The following is a 25,830-nucleotide window of genomic DNA, read 5'->3' as shown; positions in this document are numbered from 1 at the left end:
ATTTCAGAAAGGGGAACTATGCAAAAATGAGGAGGTTCGTTAAACAGAAATTAAAAGGTACAGTGACTAGAGGGAAATTCTTGCAGGCTGCATGGACACACCATAATAGAGGCCCACCTTAAATGTATACCCCAAATTAAAAAACACAGTAAAAGTACTAAAAAAGAGCCACTGCGGCTTAACAACCATGTAAAAGAAGCAGTGAAATAAAAAGTGGAAGTCAAATCCTAGTGAGGTAAATAGAAAGGCGCATAAACATTGCCAAATTAAGTGTAAAAATATAATAAGAAAAGCCAAAAAGGAGTTTGAAGATCAGCTAGCCAAAAACTCAAAAGGTAACAACAAAATGTTTGGTTTCAGAGTAACAGCCGTGTTAGTCTGTATTCGCAAAAAGAAAAGGAGTACTTGTGGCACCTTAGAGACTAACCAATTTATTTGAGCATGAGCTTTCGTGAGCTATAGCTCACTTCATCGGATGCATACCGTGGAAACTGCAGCAGACTTTATATACACACAGAGAATATGAAACAATACCTCCTCCCACCCCACTGTCCTGCTGGTAATAGCTTATCTAAAGTGATCATCAAGTTGGGCCATTTCCAGCACAAATCCAGGTTTTCTCACCCTCCACCCCCCCACACAAATTCACTCTCCTGCTGGAGATAGCCCATCCAAAGTGACAACTCTCTACACAATGTTTAAGTGCATCTGAAGCAGGAAGCCTGCTAAACAACCAGTGAGGCCCCTGGATGATCGAGATTCAAAAGGAGCACTTAAAGGCAATAAAGTCATTGAGGAGAAACTAACTGAATTATTTGCTTCAGTCTTCACAGCTGAGGCTGTTAGGGAGATTTTCGAACCTGAGCAATCTTTTGTAGGTGACAAATCTGAGGAATTGTCACAGATGGAAGTGTCACTAGAGGTGGTTTTGGAATTTAATTGAGAAACTTAACAGTAACAAGTCACTGGGACCAGATGGCATTCACCCAAGAGTTCTGAAAGAACTCTAATGTGAACTATGGTTTGTAACCTGTCCTTTAGCTATCTTCCAGTCATTGGGTACAGAAGCTGATTTAATGTAAGGCCAATATTTAAGAAGGGCTGTAGAGGTGATCCTGGCAATTACAGACCAGTAAGTCTAACGTAAGTACTGGGCAAATTAGTTGAAACAATAGTAAAGAATAAAATTGTAAGACACGTAGAAGAACATAAATTGTTGGGCAAAAGTCAACATTGTTTCTGTAAAGGGAGATCAAGTCTTACTAATCTATTAGAGTTCTTTGAGGGGGTCAATAAACATGTGGACCGGGGGGTCCAGTGGACATAGTGTACTTAGATTTCCAGAAAGCCTTTGACAAGGTCCCTCACCAAAGGCTCTTACGTAAATTAAGTTGTCATGGGATAAGAGGGAAGATCCTTTCATGGATTGAGAACTGGTTAAAAAGACAGGGAACAAAGGGTAGGAATAAATGGTAATTTTCAGAATGGAGAGGGATAACTAGTGGTGTTTTCCAAGAGTCAGTCCTAGGACCAATTCTATTCAATTTATTCATAAGTGATCTGGAGAAAGGGGTAAACAGCAAGGTGGCAAAGTTTGCCGAAGATACTGAACTGCTCAAAATAGTTAAGACCAAAGCAGACTGTGAAGAATGTCAAAAAGATCTCACAAAACTAAGTGATTGGGCAACAAAATGGCAAATGAAATTTAATGTGGATAAATGTAAAGTAATGCACATTGGAAAAAATAACCCCAACTATACATACAATATGATGGGGGGCTAATTTAGCTACAGCTAATCAGGAGAAAGATGTTGGAGTCATCATGGATAGTTCTCTGAAGACGCCCATGCAGTGTGCAGTGGCTGTCAAAAAAGCAAACAGGATGTTAGGAATCATTACAAAAAGGATAGAGAATAAGACGGAGAATATCTTATTGCCCTTCTATAAATCCATGGTATGCCCACATTTTGAATACTGCGTACAGATGTGGTCCCCTCATCTCAAAAAAGATATACTGGCATTAGAAAAGGTTCAGAGAAGGGCAACTAAAATGATTAGGGGTTTGGAACGGGTCCCATATGAGGAGAGATTAAAGAGTCTCGGACTTTTCATCTTGGAAAAGAGGAGACTAAGGGGGGATATGATAGAGGTATATAAACTCATGAGTGGTTGGAGAAAGTGAATTAGGAAAAGTTATTTACTTGTTCCCATAATATAAGAACAAGGGGCCACCAAATGAAATTAATGGGCAGCAGGTTTAAAACAAACAAAAGGAAGTTCTTCTTCACTCAGCGCACAGTCAACCTGTGAATCTTCTTGCCTGAGGAGGTTGTGAAGGCTAGGACTATAACAGGGTTTAAAAGAGAACTGGATAAATTCATGGAGGTTAAGTCCATTCATGGCTATTAGTCAGGATGGGTAAGGAATGGTGTCCCTAGCCTCTGTTTGTCAGAGGGTGGAGATGGATGGCAGGAGAGAGATCACTGGATCATTACCTGTTAGGTTCACTGCCTCTGGGGCACCTGGCATTGGCCACTGTCAGTACACAGGATACTGGGTTGGATGGACCTTTGGTCTGACCCAGTATGGCCATTCTTATGTTCTTAGGGTGGGGGAGAATGAGCAACGGAGAGAGGGGGGATGGAGTGAGCGGGGTGGGTCTTTGGGGAAGGGGTGGTGCTTTGGGGAAGGGGTGGGGTAGTTCCTGGGTTACCCTGAGATTCAAAAAGTGACCTTGGACATAATAAGTTGGAGACCATTGCTGTAGAGCTATCTCAGTATTACCTACATACCCCCTTCTCCTCTGTCACCACTCCCTGCACTTTGAGAGATGTGATAGTTTCATTATGATTTGAGATTTTTTTTATAAAACAGCCAATCATAGAAGATTAGGATTCAAAGAGACCTCAGGAAGTCATCTAGTCCATCTAGTCCAACCTCCTGATCAAAGCAGGACCACCACCAACGAAATCATCCCTGCCAGGGCTTTGTCAAACCTCTAAGGATGGAGATTCCACCACCTCTCTAGGGAACCCATTCCAGTGCTTTACCACCCTCCTAGTGAAATAGTGTTTCCTAATATCCAACTAGACCTTCCCCACTGCAATTTGAGATCATTGCTCCTTGTTCTGTCATCTGCCACCACTGAGAATAGCTGAGCTCCATAGTCTTTGGAACCTCCCCCTTTCAGGTAGTTGAAGGTTGTTATCAAATCCTCCCTCATTCTTCAGTTCTGCAGACTAAACATAAACAAGCCCAGTTCCCTCAGCTTCTCCTCGTAAGTTGTGTGCCTCAGCCCCCTGATCATTTTCATTGCCCTCTGCTGGACTCTTTCCAATTTGTCCACATCTTTTCTGTATTGGGGCCCCCAAAACTGGACGTAATAGTCCAGATGTGGCCACACCAGTGCTGAATAGAGGGGAATAATCACTTCCCTTGATCTGTTGGCAATGTTCCTACTAATACAGCCCAATATGCCATTAAGTTTCTTGGCAACAAGGGTACGCTGCTGACTTATATCCAGTTTTTTATCCACTGTAATCCCCAGGTACTTTTCTGCAGAACCGCTTCTTAGCTAGTCAGTGCCCAGCCTGTATCGGTGCATGGGATTTTTCTGTTCTAAATGCAGGAGGACTCTGCACTTGTCCTTGTTGAACTTCAGATTTCTTTTGGCCTAATCTTCCAATTTGTCTAGGTCTCTGGACCCTATCCGTACCGTTCAGTGTATCTACCTCTCCCGCCAGGTTAGTGTCATCTGCGAACTTGCTGAGGGTGCAATCCATCCCATCATCCAGATCATGAATAAAGATGTTGAACAAAACCGGCCCCAGGGGCACTCCACTTGATACCAGCTGCCAACTAGACATCAAGCCGTTTTACCACAGGAAATTGTAAAGGTGTCTCCCTGCCCCAGGGAACAAAACCTGCAGGAGTTTCTCTGTAGTGGAGTGGGTAGCACAGCTTCCAGGTGGTGCGGGCTCTCTCAGTCTGAGGAAGTTACACAGCATGTCCTCTCTCATACTTTCTATTGCCCAGGTGTTGTGCCTACTTAGCATCCATAGCTAAAGAAGTGTTAAAAACAAAAAAACCTAATTTGTATCAAAAAGATTTCTAGCGCTGCCTAAACGTTGGGGAGGGACAGCTCGTGCTGCCCTTTGAAGCGAACAGAAATGAAAGTATTCTGTGTCTCCTATGTTTAGTGATTTAGCCGTCCCCCCTCCCCTCCCCAACAAGGTTAGTAGTTTGTAGCTTATTTTTAAGGAAAGGGCTTCAGTAAACATTTCAACTTCCAGTTTGACTGTCTTTGAAAGGGAATCTGTCTGTAATCCATGATGATTACTATATAGGTTTCAGAACTTCACTTTCTATTCAACCAGTGTGAAAACTGTAATTAGAGATAAGAGGCTCAACAGTTTGATACTTTCTCTTCTCTACTGCTAACCTTCTTAACATTTGTATAGCTTGCAAAGTCGGCTGTATAAATCAAGAGTTGGTGGTGTGTAAGAACTGAGTCAGCCTTGTAAAAGGAGTCCTTGCTGTAATATGACTGGATTGATGATGATAAGGTTGTGACACTGCAGTTTAGTTTATTTCCTATGAGAATCATTGTTATCGTTTACTGTGCTCCTTTGTAGCCTTCTGGTGGGTGCCCTTCACAGGAGACTTTACCCTGTTTCTAAGCAGGTCATTGTGAAAGTTGCTGATGAATGAATTACTTATTCCTTGCCCTGCCCTTTCTGTTCCATCCCATACAGGAAAGGAGTGGTGCAGAATGCACCGTGAATGGCATTTCCTATTTTATTAAATTGGCAACATTTTAACTTAACTGAAACAGTTCAGAACCATGCAAAGGAAGACTTAGTTTTTCTAGAGCACAGTCCACCAGCAAAACCTAGATTTGAAATTGATTTATGGCATGAATTAAAACATCTGGGCATATTAAGAATCCTATCAGGACTTGGACTGTTTTTTCTAGGAGCAAAGGTGGTGGTAATGACTTGACTGGATGTTCTTTTTTCTAACTATAGTAAGGAGAAAGTATTGGCTACACATTTCCCCCTCCTTATTTCAATCTCAATTCTCCTGGTTTAGGGATTATTTGCATTATCATGAGTTATGAACAATTTACTGTTAAGACTAACTTAAAGACTAACTTAATTCCTCTGTGCCTGTTCGAGAGACAAAGGTACTTTTTTTAGGTAAACCTTGAAATAGTGCTTAATATTGATGAAAGAAGACTGGAGTTGCATATGGAAAATTGCACTTGTACCTTAGAGGTATACAGGAGAAGGCCATTTAACCAGTCCAGTTAAATTTCTTCAAAAGCATGGGGGGACCGTCTGTTGCTGATTTTGTGTCCAGATAGGAAGCTATACATGTCTAACTTTTAAAAATAGTGTGTATATGCTATTTCACTGTCAAAGTGGAGTTTAATAAATCAGGTTTCTCTACTGATAACATCCTAATCTGTCCTGTGTTAACATACAGCTTGCCCAATCTACAGTAGAGTTTTAAACTTAATGTTTTAGCTAACATGTTTTAAAAAATACACTGAACTGCACAGATTCAGTTTGAGCTTAAGTATTTGAAAAATAATTTTAAGAGTCATCGACAGACATCCTTCCTCTAACCATACATAGCACTTAAGAGTACTTGATGCGTTCAAACTCTGTATGAAAACTAAATTTTCTAGCTTTGTTTGAGTTGTCCCAGCAAAGAGAAAATCCCTTATTTTCAGTGAACTTCTGTCAAACTACATGTGTGTGCTGTAAGATGACTGCTGTGTTAGCGTATGCTTCTAAAATGCAAGGTCCTGATGCTTTAAAGGGTTTTTTGGGTTTTTTTTTGCATTTTTCCCTTTACAAGCTAAGTATGATATTTAGTGGGGATTACTCTGATTGCTGTGGTGAAAGTAACGGTCTCTGGAATGTGCATATCTGTATCTACGGTTAGTCAGACCCCATGATAATGGGGACAGATATCTCACAATCTTTTAAATGTATTTATTTTCATAATCCCCTCATATGAGGTATGAAGGTACTGTTATCCCGTTTGCACAGATTGAGACATGAGGCACAGAGACTTTGTGTCCAAGCCCAAGGTCACGCAGAAAGTCTATGGCAGACCAAGGAACTGACCTGGATCTCCTGAGTCCCATACTAGCACCCTAATCTCAGGGGCTGTCTTTCCTCCTATGCATATGGATGATAAGGAAAAAGGGAGAAATAAATTGATCACACTAATATTAAATGTTCCATTTATTGTTGATAAAGGGTTAATGATGAATCTTTTAATAAGTCAAATGAAAGTACAACAGCTCAGTCTTTTTAACAACCTGTAAGATGTTATACGGATATGCTTATGTGACAGGTTTGGTGGGACCCCATCCAGTGTGGGGTGAGTGCACCCTGTCTCCCTTAGGGTGTAGGGGCAGGGTGTAAGCAGCCCATGCTTATGCCTCTTTAGCCAAAGTCAATGTATTTGTGCCAGGTAGCAAGGCCTAGTGGCCAGAGTCAATGGCTTCATCCTTGTTAGGAGGGCTGTAAAGCTTAGTGGTCAAAGTAAATAGCTTTGCTTCAGTCAGCAGGGCTGTAAGGCCTAGCAGCCAAAGTCAGTGGATTTGTCCTAGTCAGCAGGGCAGTGAGGCCTAGGGGCCAAGTGGCCTCAGTCGAGGAAGGGGGCTGCCACACACAAAAAGTGGTGCTGGCAGCCCAGATAGGGGGCCCAGGCCCTTCCTCTCCACCAGGCCCCAGTCCAGAGCCCTGGTAGTGGCAAGAGCACTTGCCACTGCATCAGTGGGGGTCCAACCAAAACACTCTGACTCAAAGTTCTGGGTCACTAACTGGGCAACTATCTAATTCCCCTGGACTGCTTCCTACCATGGTTTCCTCTGCTGTGGTCTGGGCATCTCCAGGTTCCCCAGTATGTGCTGTCCCCAGTGACTATGGACTCTGTGGGGCCTCCTGGCATCTGCCTGGGTTGCGGTGTCTCCAGCTCCCATGGCTTTTGGCTTCAGCTGCTCCTCAGCTGGAACCTGCAACTTGCATCCTTCTTCTCCAGCAGTCAGCCCCAACTGAGCTGAACTTCTCCTTTTTATACTAGTGCATTTGGAGCATGCCCAGTAGAGTTGAGTGGGAATGGCTTCCTCAGCCCACAATGTGAGGTTAACCCTTCCTCGTCCAGTGTGGGGCAAGTGCACCCCATCTCAGCTGATAACAATCTCTAGCACACACACTACTCATATCTGTGATGTGCTTATAACATCTATAATTTATTAGCCCTTTATAAACCATGGATTTGTGGAACCTTAGTATAAAGCATTTAAGCACTGTTAAAATTAAACTGAAATTAACTCTTCACTGGTGGTTTAAGAGGAGCTTCATATAGTGATAATTGTTCTATTTCTGAAGTGGTCTCTGGTGTGGTGGAGGAAAGGACAAGATTGAATAGATGCATTGGGTCCTGCACTTTTGGAATAGCAGTTTAACTTTTAAGTGTGTGTGTGTGTGTGTGTGTTTGTGTGTAAAACAAAACATTGTATAAGACACTCAGTGCCCAGATAAGTAGTGAATGGATCCCACAGCAGACAGCCTTCTCCCACAGACAAGTGCCCAGATAAGTAGTGAATGGATCCCACAGCAGACAGCCTTCTCCCACAGACAAAATAGAAACTGATAGTAATGTCTATACCTACTAGTTCTTTTAAGATGTGGTCAGGTGACTTTATTTTGGAATGCTTTTCTTAGAGGCTAATAAAATGTATCTTTGATAAATGAAAATTTTAATTCTTGTGTAATAGCTAGAAAACAATCTAGCTCTGAAAAATCAGTAAGTTCATGTTATTCTTCATGTTAACTATCTCAGAAAGTAAACTGAATTTTATAAACTGTGCTCTGACAGAGTGAGGTTATCACTTGAGGTCCCAGCTAAGCATGAATGGACAACTCACTTTCAGTGCAGGGGAGCAGTGTTGTAAATTCCCTTTATAACTACTGTTTTAACTGGCACATTTGGAGTGGGGGTTGCATGGTAGGGTGCTTTTCTTTAACAACCTGTATTCTGCAAATGTTTTGAAATATGGGTTCCAACTCTTGCCAGCTAACTTTTTCTTTGTTTGTACTGAGTGTGTTTGAAGTTGCATCATTTCCTCAATAAGAACAGTGTTTTATTTTTGACTGTAGCATTTGTCAGGTGGGAGGAATTCTAGCTTTCAACTACTGAGAGCTAAACATTAGCGCACTCTGGTGGTGGGTCCATTATCAAGAACCTCAGCAGTTTTCTGATTTCTGTAGTGCCTCTTTCTGTGCAGCTAGTCTCTTGGGTGTGTAATGGGTTTCACTGTTCTTTGGGAAAGGAAGTTACTTTGACTTATAAAAAAGTTGCCATGCACTAACCTGTAAAGTTTCCTTCCTTTCAAGTACCGACTAAGGACCTCACAGAATACTGACTGTTAAAATAGCCTTACATGTACTCTGTGTGTCTGGTATTTACGGGACTCTCTTCATTGTATTAAGGACACTATTGAATGTTTTGGTGAACTTGAACCAAAATAGTCAAACAAATGGGGAAGAGGCATGTTTATCCTGAGTAGTAATAGAATCCTGCATATAGGGTTTCTCTCCCCCCTCCCTGTCACTCTTCTCTCCTACACTTTTGTTTCTGTCCATTTAGGTATTGTTTTTCTGGCTTACCTGTTTGTATTCACTTGCTATCTTTCTTTTTGTTACTTTGTACAAATTCTTAATGGTATAAAGATTTAATTTAAAAAACAGACCCAGCATTCCTGATCCTTATGCAAAATATTTACACAAGAGTTAAATATTATGACTTCCCTTAATAGCTACTGGATCGTAAACCTCAAAGTAGCAAACTGAGAACCCAGGAAATATGCAGTGTACTTGTAGTTGTGTTGGTCCCAGGATATTAGACCTAGAAAATAGTGAAGCAGATAATAGATGCAGTTAATCTTTAAGGAAACATAACCTCTACAGAAAAATGCTACGTCTTTTAGGTGAGAATGGAGCTTATTGTTACTGGAAGTAATGTAAATCTACAGGAAAAGGTATGCCTGTGGGAGTGTCATTATATGCAGGTATGGATGGTGGTTTGTCTTCACAAAAATGCCATTCTGCTGACTTTTAATAATGAAAAATCCACTACTGTATTATACATACAGCATTGAATTATTTAAGATAATGTACGTGTTGACGTGCATCCAGTTGGCAGAGTATCTTTCCCATAGCGAGCTTTGTAATAAAGTTTTGAATGGATCTGGAACCTGTATTTTGTGCAACCTTGCAGTAAAGTGGATTAGGGAATCTCATGTTGCTTGAACCTTCCAGTTTGGACTGCAGTCATTAGGCTACTTTTTACTCTTTCATAAGTTCTTATTTTTCTTTACCCAAGAAGAATCACAACCAAAGAAATGCAGCTAGAAAAACAGCCACAGCTGTTCTTGGCCTGCAGCAGTGCAGTACTCCACTGTTGTCTGAAAAGAAGCTTTATCAACAAGGAGGGGTACGGAAGGGAAGCTCATAGTTTAGGAACATCTAAACACAACTATGTGCAGTACTTAGTATAATTTTAACACAAGTATTAAGAACTTAAGCTTTGGACAGAAACATCCATGGTCCATGAATTCAGATACCCTTAAAGTAAAATCTGTTATGGTGAGACATGCATTTCCTTGTTAGAGCCCTGAGGGAGGTCCACCTCCTGTGCCACCCCTACCTATCTGATCCAGTACCCTGGGAGCTTTTCCAGTCCTGGGAAATAATAAATGTGTGAATTTGTTTTATGAGAAAGTATTACAGTGTTAACAATTTAAAAATTGACAATTGCTTTATCAGCAGGGGTGTTTCAGATTTGTTTAAATTTCCAGCTGAGAGGGAGGCTTCTGAAGCAGATCAGTAGATCTTTGGCTGTCATCTGCCTGTACCAAGCTGCTCCCTTGTAGCTGACTGTTTTGATTTTCTGCCCGTTCACTGGAGCACATGGAGAATACCTCTAGGCAGAGGCGGATGAAGATTTATTGGGATCCTGGGTACAAAGAACATTTGGGCCCCCTACACCCAGGGGGCCTAGGGGCCCCAGAATTGGTGGGGGGCATGCCCCCGCAGTTTTAAAACTAGGAGGGCCATGCCTGCCCACTTTTTAACATGGGCGTTGTCAGAGGTGATATGTAGCTGTGGCTAGTGGGGGACACAAATGAGAGGTTCTGGTGGGTCACGTGCCCTCCCCCCAATTTTCAGGACATTTCTGTTGCAGACACCTAGTAGTGAGGAGACAGCACTCCCCTTGGCAACGGTGCTCCCAACGTGTCTGTCTGTGCAGCCTGGGGAGGGAGGAAGCAGCAGGGCGGCTGTCTGTATTATTATAGCCCCTGGGAGTCTCAGTCGTGGACCAGGACCCCATTGTGCTAGGCACTGGCTGCTGGCTGAGCTGCTCCTCTGCCATAGGAAGCTGCTTTTTCGCCTTCCCTGCTGCTGGAGTCCCATGCATTGCCTCTGCCTCCGCTCCCTGACTCCCCCCGAGGGGTGGTATGCAAAGCAGGCAGCAGCACTGGGACTCCAACAGCGGGGAAGACGAAGCAGCCCCATGTGGTGGGGGAAGGAGTTCAGCTGGTCGCCAGCTGCTTCCTTCCTCCCCTGGGCTGCAGGGACACAGGGAGAGTGCTGCTGCTGGGGGAGTGCTGTCTCCTCACTGCTGGGCATCTGCACCGGAGACATCCTGAGAAATTGGGGGGGGAAGGGGGCATTGTGACTCTGCATGTCTCCCCCCCCCCCCGGCCTCGGGCAGGTGCGGAGCGGTGGCGGCAGGGAAGCTGATAAGATGATCATCTTCCCTCCTGTAAAGTGCAGCCCCTGCTAGTGGTACCAGCCTCTTCCCAGTGTGGGGAGGCTAAGGTGGGCCTTAGGCCTCACCCACCACAGGGTCCTGCTCCTCCTCTCTTCCCCAAGACCCCTAAGAGCCACTCAGGGAGCCTGGGCCACTGTGGGGAGGCCCAGGCCCTCCACCTGCCCTGGGTGGCGTTCTTTGTGGGGGAGGGGATAGGGTGGGGTCTGGGGGGGGCAGGGAAGAAGGAGCAGGGGGTGGGGCCCCAGGGAAAAGAGGAGGAGCAGGGGTGGGGCCACAGTTCTGGTGCTAATCGCCCTCCGTAATTCTACAGATTCCAGCGCTTCTGGGACCCCCAAATTAGCTGTGGCTCCATGGTGCCATGCATTAATCTGCCACTGCCTCTGGGCTTCGTAGACACAGGTCAAAGTACAAAATCCTCAGCTGCTGTGAAGAAGGAAATCAAATTATATTGGGAGAGGGAGGATGACAGAGAGGAACTGCTGCAAAATCCCAGAGTAATGGCTTTAGAAAGACACAGATCCAATTGGTATACCTCCCGGAAAAGATCAGCAGGGTAATAGAGAATATACTCTGCTTCCCATGGATTCCCTGCTTCCAAAAAGTCACGACTGTGTAAGTATGGAAGGAACTATTGAATGAAAAAAAAAATGCTAGAAGATTCTTTAACTTAGCCCGTGTGCACATGCTCTGAGAGGGGAAGCCATAAGATTCAGGGAAGAACTACCAGGGTCTTTTCAAAAGCAAAAGAGCCATCCCTGTTGACCAACGTCCTGAGTTTTTTATCTCCACAACACCCAATACTTTGACCTCATCTTCAAGTTACATAATTCATAACTTTCAGTAGCTGGACAGAGAGTTTAAGTTACATTCCTTGACATTTTAATGTCTTTGTCTCCCTTCTAAACAAAATCTACTGATCTGCTTCAGAAGCCTGCTTTTCAACTGTAAGTTTTGATAAAACAAATCTGAAACACCCCTGCTGACAATTATTAGCTTCAAAAGTGTTAAATAGTTTGGGTTTCTGCCCAAAATCATCCCTCCAAACTTCACGTATTTGTACAAAGTACAGTTAGGAATTGGAAACCGCCAGGATTGAGTCTGATTACAATTACCGTGGGGGGGTGGGGAGAAGCGATGCTTCCTTCTTGGTTCTTTGCAGGTAAATTCTCATTTTAAGAGTTGGTGATGGGACCCTATATTTTATACCACACTTGAAACTGTTGTTTAGTATCATAGCTGCCCTCCAAGTTTCTTTTTTGTGTGTAATCAGTTGTTTCTGTCACAATAATTGTGTGGAAGCCAATATATTTCAGTCTTACTGCTAATTTAAAAGTATTCATTTTTCAAGAAAATCCTTAATTTTGAGTTGCCTTCAAAGTTCTCTCTGTTCTCCCACCAAAGAAAAAAAAATTAAATGTAGGTATGAGCTGAAAAACATCCCTTCGGATTTTTAGCTCCCTAATGAGGAGGATACTGATTGGGAACATGTTCAACCATCTTCAGGGGTCAGTCCTGGGGCCGTTTTTGTTCAATATTTTCATTAATGGTCTGGAGGATAGCGTGGACTGCACCCTCAGCAAGTTTGCAGATGACACTAAACTGGGAGGAGTGGTAGATATGTGGAGGGTAGGGATAGGATACAGAGGGACCTAGACAAATTAGAGGATTGGGCTAAAAGAAATCTGATGAGGTTCAACAAGGACAAATGCAGAGTCCTGCACTTACGACGGAAGAATCTCATGCACTACTACACATGAACGGCTAGGCAGCAGTTCTGCAGAAAAGGACCTAGGGGTTACAGTGGACCAGAAGCTGGATATGCGTCAACAGTGTGCCCTTGTTGCCAAGAAGGCTGACGGCATTTTGGGCTGTATAAGTGGGAGCATTGCCAGCAGATCGAGGGACGTGATCATTCCCCTCTATTTGACATTGGTGAGGCCTCATCTGGAGTACTGTGTCCAGTTTTGGGCTCTGCACTACAGGAAGGATGGGGAAAAATTGCAGAGTGTCCAGTGGAGGGCAACAAAAATGATTAGGGGGCTGGAGCACATGACTTATGGGGAGAGGCTGAGGGAAGTGGGATTATTTAATCTGCAGAAGAGAAGAGTGAGGGGGCATTTGATAGCTGCTTTCAACTACCTGATCGGGGTTCCAAAGAGGATGGATCTAGACTGTTCTCCGTGGTAGCAGATGACAGAACGAGGAGTAATGGTCTCAAGTTGCAGTGGGGGAGGTCTAGGGTGGATATTAGGAAAAACTTTTTCACTAGGAGGGTGGTGAAGCACTGGAATGGGTTACGTAGGGAGGTGGTGGAATCTCGTTCGTTTGAGGTTTTTAAGGTCAGGCTTGACAAAGCCCTGGCTGGGTTGATTTAGTGGGGGATTAGTCCTGCTTTGAGCAGGGGGTTGGACTAATGACCTCCTGAGGTCCCTTCCAACCCTGATGTTCTATGATTCTGTGATTCTAACTCAGTTGTCCTGGCATGACCAGGACCATACATTTCGTGATGCAAGCTGAGCTTTTTAGAAACCGATCTGCTGAATCACATACTTTAATGGATGTGCAGCAAAACTGAAGACTGTAAACCCACCAAGACTCCAGCTCAAGGACTGATGCAGTGTGTGCACTGTAATAGCTACTATATTCCATTCATAAGCAGTGGAAAAATAGTCAGATTGCTGCTTTGTGGTAAAGATATGACAATGCATTTTAAGAGAGAAATCTCAGAGCTGTGCTTTAGTTAATGGACAATCCTGAAATCTCTTGCTTTGCTTTTTATAAAAGTGTTATGATGCTATCTAATGTTAGTCATAACACAAATTGCATACTGCTACACAATGCAGTGGTTCTCCACCAGGGGCCGGGGGCAGGTTTCAGGGGGTCCTCCAAGCAGCCAGCATTAGACTTTCTTGGGCCAGGGCAGAAAGCCAAAGCCCCACTGCACGGGGCTGCAGTCTGGGGCTCTGACCCCTGCCACCCAGGGCTACAGCTGAAGCCTGAGCAATGTAGCTTTGCAGGGGCCCCTATGGCATGGACCCCAGGCACAATTGCCCTGCTTTCTACCCCTTTTATAAGTGGAAAACCAGTTGTTGTGACACAGGTGGGCCATGGAGTTGTTAGAGCGTGTTTGGGGGGGCTCAGAAAGAAAAAGGTTGAGACCCCCTTCTTAAAAATGGCTGTGTAGAAACTCCAGATTACTTTTATTCATCTCTCCACAAGGAGGACTGGTGCCGCTGAGGGTTGATTGGTTAATATTAGTCGTAGCTATCTCCTTTTGTATACTCGTTTGGGACTTGATAGTTTTCAAACTTCACTTAAACATTGGGGCTGTAGTTCCACTCTGGGCTCCTTACTGTGAAGAGCTCCTTTTGAATGGAAACAATCATTAGGGTTGAAAGTGGATTTTTCCCCCCTGAATTGTAGGTTAATTCACTGTCTTACAACTTTCCCCCCGTAAATGTCTCCAGAGCTCTAGTTCTGGCTCCCAGATTTCTGTGCATCTTCCTGGGCCATGCAGTGTCTAAGATCCTCTGGACTTAACATCTGAAAGCAAACCTCTCCTTCTATATATCTGGTTTATTTAGGCAGGTGGATTAGAAACTCCAGTGTTTTTTATACACCTTTGCTCTATTGAATTCAAGCAGTGATTTAAAATTTACTCCAGCCTGAGTAAAATAATGTCTACAGCAAATTCTGTGCCTTTGTAGATCACGAACTGTAATAGAAATATCTGAAATGCATGTTGAAAGGCTGGTTGGGTATGTATGTGGAACAAAGTGTAATCTTTGGTTTCAGAGTAGCAGCTGTGTTAGTCTGTATTTGCAAAAAGAAAAGGAGTACTTACGGCACCTTAGAGACTAACAAATTTATTTGAGCATAAGCTTTTGTGAGCTACAGCTCACTTCATTGGATGCATTGTAGTGTAATCTGTGGTCCTAAGCTTATGTTTGCAGTATTGCTGTAACCATGTTGGTCCCAGAATATGAGAGAGATAAGGTAGGTTAAGTAATATCTTTTTTTGGACCCACTTCTGTTGGCGGAAGGGACTAGCTTTTGAGCTTCACAGAACTCTTCTTCAGGTCACCTATTACGTTTGAAAGCTTGTCCATTTCACTAACAGAAGTGGGTCCAATGAAAGATATTGCCTCACCTACCTTGTCATAAAGTTTTGCAGTAATACTCAGCAGGCAAATCTGTATCTAACATTTTTCAGGTGAAACACCAGTAGTGGTAATTTCTGTAAGTAGCGTTTGATTCAGAATCAGTCTTGATTCATAGTCCTGTTACCTGAATACCTAAAATGACACGTTGACGTACCACGTATGCTGAATAGAAAGCTTTTCCTTAGTAGTATTTTATTATATTGTAAAAAAGTGAAAAATATTTGTATCCAATGACTGGTATAATCAAATGGACAACTTGGATGCAGAATACAAATTCTGATTTATTACATTTGACTAACCTTCCCCTTCGGCTCTCCCTGGGCAGGTTTGATAAGGGACGGATCTACACATTTATTGGTGAAGTGGTGGTTTCTGTGAACCCTTACAAAAACTTGAACATTTATGGTCGTGACATGATTGAGCAGTACAAAGGACGGGAGTTATATGAGAGGCCCCCTCATCTCTTTGCAATTGCTGACGCTGCTTACAAGGCCATGAAGAGACGATCAAAAGATACCTGCATTGTAATATCAGGTAAGGTGGAAAAGCCTCTCCTCACTACCTGAGGACTAGTTGACCCTCCTTGTGAAACTCAAGGAAGGAAGCAGAACAATTTGTCTAATGTTACATTTGCTAAAGGGAGAATTTCACTATGTTCAAAACTTTAATTTGCGTATGAGCCTGCATCTATATCATTCAAATACAATTGTCTAATTCAAGAACTTGTAGATTAAACTAATTATTGATCCATATTATACTCCATGAGGGAATTCTGCTCCAAAAAATTAAAAGTTCTGTGCCGAAAAGAAAAATTCTGCACACACTATTTTAAAATTCTGCAAATTTTATTTGTCAATGAATATATGTAGAGGTTCTGGCATGGCAGTGGGGAGCACAGGCCACTGGCTGCCTGGAGGTGGGGTGAGGCTGCACCAGACCCTGATACAGCCCAAGGGCTGGGTCTGTCCCAGAAACACCCCAGGACCCTGACCCTCTCCCACATGCACACCAGGTGTGGGCAGACAGGCTCAGCCTGGCAGGATCCAAGTGTGGAGGGGCTTAGTGTGGGGGGAATCCGTGTGTGGGGTGAGAGAGTTCTGTCTGGAGCAATCTGGATGTGAGCGGCTCAGTGTGGGGTCCGAGTGCAGGAGAGATCTGGATGCACAGGAGCTTGTTGGGAGGGTTCTGAGTGCAGGGGCAATGTACTCTGCAAGGGGGTTCAGGTTAAGGTGTTTAGGGCTCCACAGGGGGGATCTGTGTGTGGGGGGTCTCAGCGGAGCTGATCTGGATGCAGGTGTGAGGGTCCGGATGCAGGGGAAGCAAAGTAATCTATGAATTTTGCACATGCACAGTGCCGCAGAATTCCCCCAGGAGTAATGTTGTTGTGTGGTGATAACTTGAATGTGAGTCCCTTCCTTATAACACCCGCAGTCTGGTTGAAGAATGGTTTCCGGAAAAAGCCTGTAGCATTCAGTCCTGTCCTTTCTTTGAGGACTCCCTTCCACCTTAGATGACTTTGGTTAGTGTTTTGTCTTCTGTTTTGATGGCCAAAGCTAATTGCTTGCCATGACTCTAAACAGTGGGGGAGATGCTCATAGAGGGAACTATTGCCATTCAGATCCTGGCACGTAGTTTCCATGGTATCCCTATGCTCTAGCAGCCTGCGGAGCAAGAGACCCAAGATAGCTGCTGAACAGTAGTCTCTTGTATTACAGTTCACAGCATTGCTGCCAGCAAGCCACTGCATGCCAACCTTTTCCCTCTAACAATATCCCTTCTGATCCTCTGCCTGCTTGGCCTTACAAACCTGTGAAATCTTTTATTCGTTACTGGTTTTAAGTTAGCATAGTAATGGCAGTCAGGCAAGGTTACATTGGTATCAAAAACACCTCATATCTCAAATAAATAAGAAAAAGTAGAGAAGCCATCAAAGCAGAATGACATGATTGCAATGATCAATGACTTACAGTATCTTGATTTTTTTTAAATCTCTTCTTTGCTTATGGTACTACTTTGCTGTTTGTGTCTTCAGGTGAGAGTGGGGCTGGGAAAACTGAGGCCAGTAAATACATTATGCAGTACATAGCAGCCATCACCAATCCCAGTCAGAGAGCAGAGGTTGAAAGGTAAGGGCTTTACAGAAACTTATGGGGGGAAAAATAGTTTTGTATCCTGATACCATGATACTGGGCATTCTTGATATACCTGTCTTCTTTTCTTCTACTTTATAATTGCATGAAGTTTTCATATCAATTCATCCTTTCCTGCAGGTAAAGTTTTGGACTTAGGGAAAATTTTGAAATGTAGATAAATTGCTAACAGATAATTGGCTAGAAGTGTTGGGAGTATAACTCAAGCCTTTGCACTTCTAAATTGTAAACAATGCCCTGAAATTAAGTTTCTGCTGAGGTATCAGACACACTTCATGGAACTAAATGTACTTGTACATTCAATTCATGACAAATGGGATGTTGAACAGAAGCAATACACTCTAATTTTAGTCCAGCATTTCATGTTCATGCCTATCAGGCATACTGAGTAAAAGTATAAAAGTCTTTAAATAAATGAACATGGCATACTGACAAAGAAAATTAAACTCCCACCTTGGAACTAACTCTCGAACAACTTGCCCACCGTGCAAGAAACTGAGAGAGAAACTAGATGAGTATTTCAGGGGTGCAGACTCAAATTTAGACAGACTAACCAAGAAAGTAAATTCTACAACCAAAGGTTTTCCAATGAAAATGCTCACTCTCCAGCTCCCCATTCATGTCTAGGGATTGTTAGCAAAAGTTCCCAGCTGATTTTCCAGTGTACCACCTATGCATGTTATCTGTCTAAAGTAGATTCCTGGTTACAGGGAATAAGTTATGTATTACAATGTGTTTGAATTCAGCTAAATTTAAATTTATACATCTAGGATCAAAGAATTTGGGCCATACTTACAGGATGGGGAACTCTACCCTGGTAAGCAATGACTCTGGAAAAGATTTCGGGGTCATACTGGATAATCAACTGAACATGAGATCCCAGTGTAATGCTGTGGCCAAAACAGATAACAGTCCTGGGATGCATAAATATGGAAATCTCAAGTAGGAGTGGAGAGGTTATTTTACTGGGTGCTGATGTGACCACTGCTGGAATACTGTGTTCAGTTCTGGTGTCCACAATTCAAGGATGTTGGAAAAATTGGAGAGGGTTCAGAGAAGAGCTACAAGAATGACCGAGGGGTTAGAAAACCTGCCTTACAGAGATACATTGAGCTCTTTGTAAAATACAACTGGCTGTATTTTAAAGAAGCCTTATTGAGGGCTCAGGAACAAACCATCCCAAAGTGCAGAAAGAATAGCAAATATGGCAGGCGACCAGCTTGGCTTAACGGTGAAATCTTTGGTAAGCTTAAACTAAAAAAGGAAGCTTACAAGAAGTAGAAATTTGGATAGATGACTAGAAAAATATTGCTAGAGCATGCAGGGGTGTAATCAGGCAATCCAAGGCACAATTGGAGTTGCAGCTAGCAAAGTATGTGAAGGGTGACAAGAAGGATTTCTACAGGTATGCTAGCAAAAAGAAGTTGTTCAGGGAAAGTGTGGGACCCTTACTGAACGCGGAGGTAACAAAGTGGCAGATGATGTGGAAAAAACTGAAGTACTCAATGCTTTTCTTTGCCTCAGTCTTCCCAGACAAGGTCAGCTCCCAGGCTGCTGCACTGGGCAACACAGCATGGGGAGGAGGTGATCAGCCCTCAGTGGTGAAAGAACAGGTTAAGGACTGTTTAGAAAAGCTGGCCATGCACAAGTCCATGGGTCCAGCTCTAATGCATCCAAGGATGCTGAGGGAGTTGGCTGATGTGATTGCAGAGCCATTGGCCATTATCTTTGAAAATTTGTGGTGATTGGGGGAGGTCCTGGATGATTGGAAAAAGGCAAATATAGTGCCCATATTTTAAAAAGGGAAGAAAGAGAACCCAGGGAACTACAGCCTCACTTCAGTCCCCAGCAAAATCATGGAGCAGGTCCTCAGGGAATCCATTTTGAAGCATGTGGAGGAGAAGAAGGTGATCAGGAACAGTCCACATGGGTTCATCAACGGCAAGTCATGCCTGACCAACCTGATTGTCTTCTATGATGAGATAACTGGCTCTGTGGATATGGGGAAAGCTGTGGATATAGTTTGACTTTAGCAAAGCTTTTGATATGGTCTTCCACGGTATTCTTGCCAGCAAGTTAAAAAAGTATGGATTGGATGAATGGACTATAAGGTGGATAGAAAGCTGGCTAGATTGTCAGGCTCAAAGGTTAGTGATCAATGGTTCGATGTCTAGTTGGCAGCCGCTATCAAGCGGAGTGCCCCAGGGGTTGGTCCTGGGGCCGATTTTGTTCAACATCTTTATTAATGATCTGGATGATGGGATGGATTGCACCCTCAGCAAGTTTGCAGATGACACGAAGCTGGGGGAAGAGGTAGATACGCTGGAGAGTATGAATAGGGTCCAGAGAAATTGGAGGATTGGGCCAAAAGAAATCCGACGAGGTTCATCAAGGACAAGTGCAGAGTCCTGCACTTAGTAAGGAAGAATTCCATGCACCACTACAGGTTGAGGACCAACTGGCTAAGAGGCAGTTCTACAGAAAAGGACCTGGGGATTACAGTGGACGAGAAGGTGGATATGACTCAGGAGTGTGCGTTTGTTGCCAAGAAGGCTAACGGCATATTGGGCTGTATTAGTAGGAGCATTGCCAGCAGATCAAGGGAAGTGATTATTTCCCTCTATTCGGCACTGGTGAGGCCACACCTGGAGTATTGTGTCCAGTTTTTGTCCCCCCACTACAGAAGGGATGTGGACAAACTGGAGAGAGTCCAGCGGAGGACAACGAAAACGATTAGGGGGCTGGGACACATGACTTACGAGAATAGGCTAAGGGAACTGGGGTTATTTAGTCTGTAGAAGAGAAGAGTGAGGGGGGATTTGATAGCAGCCTTCAACTACCTGAAGGGGGGTTCCAAGGAGGATGGAGCTAGGCTGTTCTCAGTGGTGGCAGATGACAGAACAAGAAGCAATGGTATCAAGTTGCAGGGGGGAGTTCTAGGTTGGATATTAGAAAACACTGTTTCACTGGGAGGGTGGTGAAGCACTGGAATGCGTTACTTAGGGAGGTGGTGGAATCTCCATCCTTAGGGCTTTTTAAGGCCTGGCTTGACACAGCCTTGGCTGGGATGATTTAGTTGGTGTTGGTTGTGCTTTGAGCAGGGGATTGGAGTAGATGACCTCCTGAGGTCTCTTCCAACCCTAATATTCTATTCTATGATTCTTTGAATTTATTTAGCTTAACAAAGAGAAGGCTAAGGGGCAACTTGATTACAGTGTGTAAGTATCTACCTAGGGAACAAATATTTAATAATGGGCTATTCAATCTATCAGAGAGAGGTATAAGAAGATCCAGTGGCTGGAAGTTGAAGCTAGGTAAATTCAGAGTGGAAATAAGATGTAAATTGTTAACGGTGCAAGTAATTAACCATTGGAAAAAATTTACCAAGGGTCCTGGTCTGTTCTCCATCCTTGATAATTTTTAATCAAGATTGGATCTTTTTTTGTAAAGATCTGCTTTAAGAATTATTTTGGAAAAGTTTTCTGCCTGTGTTATACGGGAGGTCAGACAAGATGATCACAGTGCTCCCTGGGAATCTATGAATCAGGACACAATGAATTTTCTTGTAGAATATAACCCTGCTGTTACTAAAGCCCTCTGAAAAGCATGATTTATGTCTGGAAAAAGATTGCACTAGGTATCTGGGAACACACTACCTACACTTGTGCTGTTCTCTTGCCTTTTCTGCTTATCTGTACTAGAGTGAAGAACATGTTGTTGAAATCCAACTGTGTGTTAGAGGCCTTCGGCAATGCCAAAACCAACCGTAATGACAACTCCAGCAGATTTGGAAAATACATGGATATCAACTTTGATTTCAAAGGAGACCCGATAGGTGGACATATCAATAACTACTTGCTAGAAAAGGTAAGCTGAGTTTGACTGTAAGGTGCTAGGCTGTCTTCCCATGTATGGTTTCAGAGTAACAGTGTGTTAGTCTGTATTCGCAAAAAGGAAAGGAGTACTTGTGGCACCTTAGAGACTAACCAATGTATTTGAGCATAAGCTTTCGTGAGCTACAGCTCACTTCATCAGATGCATACTGTGGAAAGTGTAGAAGATCTTTTTATATACACACAAAGCATGAAAAAATACCTCCTCCCACCCCACTCTCCTGCTGGTGATAGCTTATCTAAAGTGATCACTCTCCTTACAATGTGTATGATAATCAAGTTGGGCCATTTCCAGCACAAATGGCCCAATTTGATTATCATACACATTGTAAGGAGAGTGATCACTTTAGATAAGCTATTACCAGCAGGAGAGTGGGGTGGGGGGAGAGAAAACCTTTTGTAGTGGTAAACACCCATTTTTTTCATGGTTTGTATGTATAAAAAGATCTTCTGTACTTTCCACAGTATGCATCCGATGAGGTGAGCTGTAGCCCACGAAAGCTTATGCTCAAATAAATTGGTTAGTCTCTAAGGTGCCACAAGTACTCCTTTTCTTTTTTCCCATGTATGATTATTTGTAAAACATAGTATTTGCCATTTTAAATGTCTCCTGAACTTACTTCAAATAGTTTATTGAATATCCATCATAGGATGACTGTCACTTCAGAACTAGACCGTAATTTTCCCCCCCAGGATCAATAAAGGTATGGTTGCTAAAATTAAGAAACTGTCAAAGCACCGCAACCAATTTGTTGCAGCACAAACACCTTGAAACCATTGTTTTCAGAGCTCATTCCATCATAGAACTCGGGGGATAAATAGAAAGGTTTCAGAATGTTTTGTCTGTGCTTTGTACCCAGAATTAAATCTGATATTAATTTACCATGTGTAAAATTGCTTCCCACAGACATTCTTGCACTGAAGTCTCACTGGTCAAGCAAAAGTTATGAAGATTTCTGTGTGTCTGCAAGAAGTGGTGGTGTGGTTTTAGAAATATTGCATTGAACTGATGCCATAGCTTTACATGATCATCTGTTAACTTTTATTACATATTCCAGGAGAGTGATGGAAACAATGTCTTTCATGTCATTTTAGACTGTACAGATTTGACAGCATCTGGCAACATTTTTAAACTTCTGTCTTTATTTCTCTGGAACCTAGTTCCAGAATAAACATTTTGTTGTATTTAGTGTTTAATATGTACTGCTTTGACCCTAGTGACACACTAAGGGAAAATATTGTTTGCAACTGCAATGGCTTGAACTCATAAGGCTTTTTATAAAATGTATTTGACTGCACTATGCTAAATTCCTGTTTCTGTTTAAAAAAAAAAAAAAGTTATTCTGAGGCTTTAATGTTAGCCCAATTGGGTGATGAGGGCAGGCAATGATTTTCCATTGCTGCATATAGAGGTCTGATCTTAAGTCAGCTACCCTTGCATGATCATACAAATCGTCATATTTACAACAGCCACCTCACTAATTCTCACTGACGTTTTGCTAATCCACTAACCTGGTAATTCTCACAGGAAACCTAGTTGTTTCACTCTACTTCTCAGCAAGGATTTAATAGCAAAAGATGGCTCTGTAGTGAGCTTTTATTACTAAGACATTATTGTTACAAAATATTCTGCGCTTCACCAGCTAGTTAAGGATTTAAACAAAACTACATTATGCTATTCAAAGGCCTGGTCTATACTACAGGGGGAGATGGATCTAAGTTACGCAACTTCAGCTACGTGAATAACGTAGCTGAAGTCGACGTACTTAGATCTACTTACCGCGGGGTCCACACTATGCGATGTCGACCGGAGATGGTCTCCTGTCGACTCCCCTTGCGCTTCTCATTCAGGTGGAGTACAGGAGTTGATGGGAGAGCGATCCGCGGTCGATTTAGCGGGTCTTCACTAGACTTGCTAAATCAAACGCTGATGCATCGATCACTGTGCTTCGAGCCCCCCGGTAAGTGTAGACAAGGCCAAATTATACGTTTTGTCATGTGGTATCAGTGACTCCTGGCTTAATTTACTCATTATTTTGCAAAATTCTGTAGTTGGCAATGGTTCTGAGTCACTATTGTGAATGTGAAGTTCCACTGTAGTTAACAAGAATTCCCCTAAATCTTACACTGTGGGACTAAGATTCAGTGAAGATCTGAATGCCTCTTGCTCCTGCCAACATTGGTCTTGGGTTAAAAGGGAAGCATAACTTGCCACTGCTTTACCTGTTCTGGTATGTTAGCAGAAGAGTTTACCACAAGAGTTCCCTAACTGTGGACCCTGGAGCACTTGCTGGTGATCAAGTGGTGCTGTTTCCTATTTCCTATTAGATGCTCAAAATAGTTTCTTATGTGAGTTTTGCATGTAAGCAATTACCATGGTCACTAGAGGGGGAGTCATCTTTAAAAATATCCTATTGTTTGTATAATTGAATAATCTGTGTATGACTGGGCTGTACACTCCATGGGACAGGGACTGCCTTGTGTCATACATAGCTAGTAGTGATCAGTAATACATTTGAAGGGTAAAAAGTGCAGGAAGAATTTTGGTAATGATAGTGAATTATTGCATTGGCAGACTTAAGTAAAATATTTAAGCACACTACTAGTATCTAAAAATATGTCTTTGTATCTCCCCCCCAGTCCCGAGTGATTGTGCAGCAGCCAGGAGAACGAAGCTTTCACTCTTTTTATCAGGTTAGTGTTTGCCTACTCAAACACATGGAAATTAGCTGGCTCATTCCTCTGCTCAGGGGACATAGAGGCAAAGCAATTAACACAGTCCCTCTTGCATGCTTTATGTAAAGGGGTGCTCTGTGTTATCACACTTGGGGCCAGTTTTCTGTTTTTTCAACCATTTCTAGGTTGGCTGAAGATGCCTAATTTTGGAGAGGGGGCCATGGAAAGGTGGAATATTCCTCCTCATCCTCCTATTTATTAACACATTTGTAAACTTAGTAGTACTTCTGAGCATATGGTACTATACCTGGACTTTGGATTAGTACTTCATTAGCAGTACAACTAATGTCCTCTTTTCTCATGAGGCTTCTGTAATTTGGATTGAGCTAGTTTCATGGCATTGGGTACATTCATATCTTAACTTAATATTTTTACTTAAGTGCCTTCAGTATTGTTTGTGGTAAGCTGATGCCTCTGTGTAGGCTCTTCTGGGGAAGAAGATGCCCCTCATCATACCTCTTTGTGAAGAAAATGATCAACATACCTGCCTTACTTTGTTCAGCACAGTTTCTGATATTTGCCACCATGGTGTATACGGCACTTTGTTTCCAACATGTGGCAATTTGAAGATGTTTCCATTGGGGAAATTACATGTGTTTGGTCCTGTATGCTTGACTGAAAACATCTGTATGATGATGCCCCTGTGCAGAGGTTTTGACTTCTTTTCAAGATTGTTGCTTTAACAGCCTTAAAGGCAACCACCTGGAAGGTGTTTTTGGCTCTGTAATGGTGGAGACTGTGTATATGATAGCCACAATGCTTACACAGCCTTTCCCTGTGACTGGAAAATTCACTGCATGATGCTTACTGGCTTCAGGTGCCAAGGCTGTTTGCATATTAGTAATGGAAATAGAAAGTTGTGGTCATGCCTAACCATGCATGAGGAAGAAGGAATTTATTCAATGTAGCAATAAATGAGTAACTTATGATGTTACACCAACTATGAACATACTGGATGGTGTTTGTTTTTTGATTGATCGTTTTTTAAAATACTATTTGACAGCTTCTCCAGGGAGGTTCTGATCAGATACTACGCTCTCTACATCTTCAGAAAAATTTCTCTGCATACAACTATATCCGGGCCGGAGGGCAGTTAAAGGTGAGGATGCAGTCAATTAGTTTCAGGTAACTTGTTCTAAAGTTGTAAATGCATCTGGAAGTGGTATGTTGACTTTAGCTGTACATCCTTGCTCACAGTTATGGGAAGATATCGTAAGAGAAATGAAGAATTCCAGCCACAATCTAAAAGACTGGGCAACTACCAGGCTGTCACCCCCAGCTGCTGTGGTGGATTGCTGTGCCTTGTTGCTGCTTCCTCCCTGCAGCAGCTGCCAGTATGATGAGAGGGCAAACAGCCTGGGTGTGGAGTACAGGCAGGCAGTAAAGGGGCTCTAAGAATCAACCTCAACAGCTCATGGTCTAAGTGGCTTCATATAAATTGGTTTCGTGTAGGTATGTGGGACTTGGGTTATTGATAGCAGACCCCCAAACAAATTGGTTCCCGATGCAGGCACCATTATGACCTATTTTCTATCTCATGCCTTTCATGGAATCTCCTTTAGATCAGTGATACAATCCAGTCTTCTTCAAATGCACGTGTCCATTCCACTTCAGGTTTGTACATGCCCAATGCACTGTTGGAGATTTTTCCCTCAGCAGTACCCATTAGGGCCGTGCATGCACCATCTGCCGCTCTGTGCTGCTGCACTATGTTATAAAGGGTAGAGCCACACCCAGTCCCCTTCAGTTCCTTCTTACCGCCCGCGACAGTTCTTGGAGCATGCTATGGTGCCGCTGCTGCAAATTTTCTTCATTTTGCATTTGTATATAGTTGGTACTCGTTAATAGTTTTTGTTAGGATAATGTAGCATTAGGTTTCCTTTATTGGTGTACTTTTTTGGTACTCTTTGATTCCTGCTGTGTGGGTACTGGTACTTGGTGTTGGGGGTGTGCCTCGGTCCCCAGGCTTCAAGCCCTGTGATGCCTGCAAGAAACCAGTGCTGGTTAGTGACCTGCACTTCAAGTGCCTGA

General features: G+C 43.0%; 1 protein-coding gene across 1 annotated transcript in view; it reads left to right on the top strand.

Moving 5' to 3' along the window:
• MYO1D (myosin ID) overlaps nucleotides 1–25,830 on the top strand; it is a 351,624-nt gene that overhangs the window by 74,734 nt on the left and 251,060 nt on the right. The window contains exons 2-6 of the mRNA XM_084615957.1: nucleotides 15,346–15,554; nucleotides 17,053–17,146; nucleotides 20,872–21,037; nucleotides 23,704–23,757; nucleotides 24,803–24,898. Of these exons, the coding sequence (XP_084472083.1) occupies nucleotides 15,346–15,554; nucleotides 17,053–17,146; nucleotides 20,872–21,037; nucleotides 23,704–23,757; nucleotides 24,803–24,898 (619 nt within the window). The remainder of the gene's footprint in view (nucleotides 1–15,345; nucleotides 15,555–17,052; nucleotides 17,147–20,871; nucleotides 21,038–23,703; nucleotides 23,758–24,802; nucleotides 24,899–25,830) is intronic.

This window comes from Lepidochelys olivacea (genome assembly GCF_965140295.1).
Source record: "Lepidochelys olivacea isolate rLepOli2 genome assembly, chromosome: 27".
Classification (NCBI taxonomy): Eukaryota; Metazoa; Chordata; order Testudines; family Cheloniidae; genus Lepidochelys; species Lepidochelys olivacea.
The sequence above is the reverse complement of the archived record's forward strand: the minus strand, read 5'-3'. Positions and strand labels throughout refer to the sequence as shown.